A 5,864-nucleotide genomic window follows, 5' to 3' on the forward strand; every position below is an offset into this window, starting at 1 on the left:
TGGCTTGCTTCTGGATCCCTGCCATTCGGTCTCGCGGTCGGCTTTGGAATCCCAGTAGATTCGATTTTGGCGGCAGCGCTTTCCGTGCCGCTGGTTGGATGTTGGGACGAACCAGCCTGAATTGGGGCCTGGGGAATCTGAGCTGCCGACTGCCTCTGCCCTTTCGAATCTTTTTCAGCAACCTGACGGACAGTGTGGTGTTAGACTATTCTTGCGATTGCTTTGATTCCGAATTTCCGAGTAAGTAGGTTTTCTCAGCTTTGTCTGCGTGGCAGCTGTGAATGGGAGCTCCTGAGCTTGATTCAAGCTCGCCCGCATGCCGCACACGAGCTTGGGCATTGTCCTGTTCTCGTTGCAGTAAATTCCTCCGAAGTACTCCCTCCGTTCCAAAATAGATGACCCAATTTGTATAAAATTGGGTCATCTATTTTGGAACAGAGGGAGTAGATAGCTGGAACAATATTTCTCATGTAAATGTATAGTCCAACTCGTCGACCAGCATTTTGTCCTCTGTTTTGGCATTACTGTAACCATGAGTCTGACAGACTCAGGTTCATAGTTGAGGACAGGATACGAAACGGGGGTAGATGCAGATTTCGGATAATTGTGCAGAAATATTGTTAGCTTGTACAAGGAGATAAGATTGACAACAAACTAGCCATATCATGTGATGCTACTATTTTCACTGGGATTTTCTTCCCTTTTCTATTTGAAATGTTGCATTATCATATCTCATCGTAGAAATATGCCACAACTAGACAAACTAAGCATCGAACCTATACACAATATTTCGTTTCCAGTTAGCATGTAGATTATTTAATTTACCATGTTGTACACAAATGAAAACCATATAGGTAAGAACCTAATATTCCAACTACAACTAGCCTTATACATATTGATTGTCATACTTTTGCTGTGGGCCTACTCAAAATTGATGCTTGTGGAAGATGGAACAACTGGCTGTGAACTAATAAATTTAGAAAGCATTTCCTCACTTTTATTTATGCAGCTCAATCAGTAGGATAACCATGGTGATTTGCGATTGCCTATGGCTGGGTATGATCTGATAGTAAGTTGGCATAGCTTTGGTCCCTTCATAACATTCATAGTTTGGTTAATGTGTCTAATGACGATCAGAGGGAAGGAAGATGAGCGTGTGCAACATGATTTGTTATGATTGTACAGGAAGGCCCCCCACCATAGGAAGTTGCCAATCAATGTGGAATTTTTAGCTCTTCTCCGTTTTTCTTGTTTAATACAGTGAAATTTACCACCACTATCATTAATGTGAGTCCTCCATTCACACCTCTGTTCTTTACCAAACCTGGTCAAATACAAAGAACCAGACCCTTGCTTGAAGTGGTCTGCTTTCTTACTTGTTGTCCCCTGGAGAATTTTCCTTGTTTTATTCCCAGAAATCTATTATAGGAAGTAAGCCACCAGCTGGAAGCCTGCATCTCATGCTAAACCAAAAGATGATATTGGTTCGAAGTTTATGATTCATGGTGTCGGGTCGAGTTTCCTTAGCCCGGATTATTCGGTGACTAGTTATAACTAATGGCCCCAAGTCGCCTCAACTAGTCAGGGGGATTTACAGAGAGGGTGAGAGGATGTTGAGGGTAAAGTTGTTGTTGTGGAGGACCTTGAATGTGATGTCAAGGTGGCGGTAGGTTCTGAGGCAAGGTCCTGGTGGCTGAAGCTGGGGTACGGTAGATTGCGGTTGATAAGGGAGGACATATTTGGCCCATGAAGGCCCATTTGAAAACCCTAGCTTTCTTGATGTATCTAACCGTCCATACTTATCCGAGCCATCTGTACCATCCATCAAGAATAGAAGAGTGGTAACTGCCCAGCAGTGCGTGGCCAGCACCATACATAGCCGCCGCCAGTGCAGATCCCTTCTCTCTTCGCATACCTTCTTCCCTCTTACAACAACTAGCGGCGGGGTTGATCAATAGCTGGCGGTGGCACGGTGGTTGATTCCTCATGGAAGACCTCGACAACTGCCCAAACCAGCACGCAAGCGTCTAGTGGGGGGTGAGTTGCACAACTTGCCCTGCTAGTTGAGTCACTTTTGCAAGGCTTCATCGCTGGTCCGGCAAGGCGATTAGCCCGTGTCTAATCGGTGATTAGTCGGCAACTCAAAAACCTTGTATTGATTTCATACCACACTGTTGTTTTCATGTCTAGATTTATTAGAGGTCCACAAATACGAGGGCCATCTGAGGCAGTCCTAGTCTTTGGCGTGTTGCAAGTTTTAGTCATGCCTTGTTTTTTTGTTCAGTATTGATATATTGTTTCTTTCATTCAGTACTTTCTTTGTCTAATATTTTTTGTAATTTTATAGAACCTTATGTTTCCTTTTAGATATAAGCTAGTAACTTGCTTGTAGGTGTAAACATGGAAACAATCATGCTTTATCCTTGGTATCAATCTTCCTTCTTTAGTGCTTGGCAATTTAGGTCTCAGAATGCTAATTGTATGTTCTAAAATACCAAGCCGGTCCTGGAAGTTGCACACAACCTCATTTGTTTTCTAGATTGGTTATCATGTTTTTCCTACTCTCCTTATTGTGTCATCTTGTTCACAGTATTTTCTCCAGTTGCCAGCTGCTTCTTCCTCCAGTACGAGTAGTAGCTGTAGCAGCAGTCATCTCTTCACAGGAAAAAAGCCCAGCAAGGTGTGATTAGTCTGCACAGTATAGCTTCCAACTCCCCACTTCTCAGAGCAGGTTTGCCATGTCTTCCCCATCGCTTGTGTCGGTGAGCCGTCGGGATCCGCCTCTGCCATCGTCGCCACCTCGGCGAGAGGATATCATACCCTCAAGATCGACGGTTACTGGTGCGCCAAGGCGACCCCCACGGGTGAGTTCCTCCAATCCAGTCAATTCTTCGTCGGCGGCCATTGCTGGCGCATCTACTATTTCCCCAATGGCAAGGACTCCGAAACAGCAGATTATATTTCCTTTTACCTCAAGCTCGATGAAATTGCAACCGAGGATGTGAAGACGATGTTCACTATTAATTTCGCCAAGGTGGCTGAGAAGCGACTGTCATGGCCGTGGGCATCCACAACTAGATATGTTTTTGGTGGTAAGCAAATGTGGGGCTATCCAAAGTTCATCAAGAGGGAGGATTTGGAGAAGTCGGAGCATCTCAAGGACGATTCTTTCACAATCAGGTGTGACATTGCCGTCATCCATGACATCTGCACCAAACAGACCAGCGCTCCAAAGTTTGTCTTTGTGCCCCCACCCGAGCTGAATCAGCACCTCGGTGATCTCCTCAAGACTGAGAAGGGCGCTGACGTTGTGTTTGAGGTAGGCGGTGAGAGGATTGCTGCACACCGGTGTGTGCCCGCGTCGCGATCTCCAGTCTTCAGCGCGGAGCTCTTTGGCGTGATGAAGGAGGGCGACACAGCCAGTGTCATACACATAGATGACTTGGAGGCACAGGTTTTCAAGGAGTTGCTCTACTTCGCCTACACTGACTCATTGCGAGAGGCAAAAGAAGAAGAGGAAGATATCATGTGTCAGCATCTGCTCGTTGCGGCGGACAGGTATAACATGGAGAGGCTAAAGCTTATTTGTGAGGAAAAATTATGCAAGTACATTGATGCAGGCTCTGTTCCGACCATTCTAGCACTTGCTGAGCAGTACCACTACAATGGGTTGAAGAAGGCATGCTTTGATTTTCTCAGCTGCCCGGCACATCGGAGGGCAGTCGTGGCCACTGAGGGCTTCCAAAATTTGTGTAAGAGCTTCCCTTCTCTTGTGATGGAGCTGATTGCCATGCCCTCGCCACCTTAGCTGAGTGTTGCCCCGTATTTTAGCAATGGTAGTTCATGGTTTCTAGATGGTTGATATCAACTAGATCTCTTGTTTACCAATGTGTACTGGTATGTGGACTTTGTGACTTATGTTATCAGGCAGTTATCTTGTCATGTGACTGTATTAAGTAATCATGAATGACTCTGTTATCAGGTTTGCTTTATGGATTCAAACCCCCAAGACATGATTGCTCTGTCAGCATTTTGTTTTCTTACAATGCTTTGGACGATTAACGCATATCACTTATGCTTTTCTTTCCTTGTCCTGAGATGTGAAAAAAGTTTTAACCCTGTTTTGATGTTTGCCGACTGCATCTCTACTTCTCTGCCTGTTACTCCAAGAATACTCTGTCATTTCTCGCGAAAAAAGAACAGATATCGTTTGCTAGTACATAGCTTGATGTTAATTCATGATCTCTTGAGAAACCAAAAATACTTTCCATGTTGCCATCTCCTTATGCACAAAACAAAAGCCAAAAATATTTTTCTTGTAAATTCATTATCACTATGTTTTTGTGTTAGTAGTCCATTACCTTTCTGTAGGGCCTACCAAGCAATCAGGAATGGCTTTTGTAATCAGGTTGCTTACTGATTAAACTCCGGACATGCATGATAGTCCTTTGGTCATTCTGTTTTCTTAGAATACTTTGGACATGCGGGGCCTAAATTCATGCACGCTCAAGATCTCAAACAAGGCGACCCGATATCTCCCCTGCTCTTTGTTATCGCCATGGATATCCTGACATCAATCGTCTCAAAAGCCCAGGAGGTGAGCGTCCTTAGTAAGATGCCAGGCTGCTCCCCGATGCAAAGGATTTCGATATACGCTGATGACGTGGTGCTGTTCATCCGGCCCTCCTTGCCTGACCTCCGGTTCGTCCAAGTGGCCATGCTCATATTTGGAAGAGCATCAGGGCTACAAATAAACTTTGCCAAATCTGCTGCGATTATGATCCGAGAAGAAGATGGAGACAAGGAACTTGTAGCAGCAGCATTACCATGGAAGATGGACAAATTCCCATGCAAATACCTCGGGCTGTAGCTACCAATTTGGCAGTTGACTCGAGCTCAGTGGCAGCCGATCGTGGACAATGTGTTGAACTTCCTCCCTGGTTGGCAAAGAGGGCTCATCACTCGCGCGGGCAGGTTGGTACTTGTTCATGATGTGGTGATGGCGAGGCCGACACATCATCTACTGGTGGCAGATGCCCCGAAATGGGCTGTCGAGTGCGTGGACAAGAGATGTCGGGCCTTTTTCTGGGAAGGAACAGAGCAGATTCATGGAGGGAAGTGCCTGGTCTCATGGCAAAGGGTCTGTAGACCTAAAGAGCTAGGCGGCCTCGGCATCATGGACCTGAAGAGACATGGCCTGGCTCTGAGATTGCGCTGGGAGTGGCTGCGGTGCACCGATCCAACCAGACCCTGGCACGGTCTACCGATGACAAGTGACCCGCAAGTTCAGATGGCATTCAACAGTCTGGTCCACTGGCGATTGGGCTCAGGCGACAAGGTGTTATTTTGGAAGGATAGATGGATTGATGGTGCCTCGATCGATGACATTGCCCCGGATATCAAGGCACTAATCCGCGCCCAAACTGCTAACAAGAGATCGGTGAAGGAAGGGTTGCTGAACCATAGATGGGCATCGGATATCACAGGAGAGTTGTCCACTGACGGCCTAATCCAACTGATCCGGCTATGGGAGATCATGTTGAACACTCAGCTGGATCCTAACCAGCAAGACGAGGCGATTTGGCCATGGAATGAACGTGGCGTTTACACATCTAAATCGGCTTACAAGATGCTCCTCATGGGTGCAATCAAGGCCGCCTATGCAAGCTGGATATGGAAGTGTTGGGCTCCTCTACCCATCAAAATTTTCATGTGGCTCGCAATCCAATATCACATTTGGACGTCTGACCGGAGGCTGAGACATGGTCTGCAAGAAGAAACATCGTCTTGCTTTCTTTGTGACCAAGAGGAGGACAACGTAGACCGCATAATGCTTCAGTGTGCCTACTCCAAGCAAGTGTGAT

At 46.2% G+C, this 5,864-nt stretch overlaps 1 protein-coding gene across 1 annotated transcript in view; it reads left to right on the plus strand.

Moving 5' to 3' along the window:
* The window catches only part of LOC123159718 (BTB/POZ and MATH domain-containing protein 1), a 20,722-nt gene extending 16,701 nt beyond the window's left edge, over positions 1-4,021 (plus strand). Inside the window, exon 2 of the mRNA XM_044577532.1 lies at positions 2,705-4,021. Coding sequence (XP_044433467.1) covers positions 2,705-3,808 — 1,104 coding nt within the window. The 3' untranslated portion in view covers positions 3,809-4,021. The remainder of the gene's footprint in view (positions 1-2,704) is intronic.
* Positions 4,022-5,864: the final 1,843 nt, after the last annotated feature.

This window comes from Triticum aestivum, chromosome 1D (genome assembly GCF_018294505.1).
Source record: "Triticum aestivum cultivar Chinese Spring chromosome 1D, IWGSC CS RefSeq v2.1, whole genome shotgun sequence".
Classification (NCBI taxonomy): Eukaryota; Viridiplantae; Streptophyta; class Magnoliopsida; order Poales; family Poaceae; genus Triticum; species Triticum aestivum.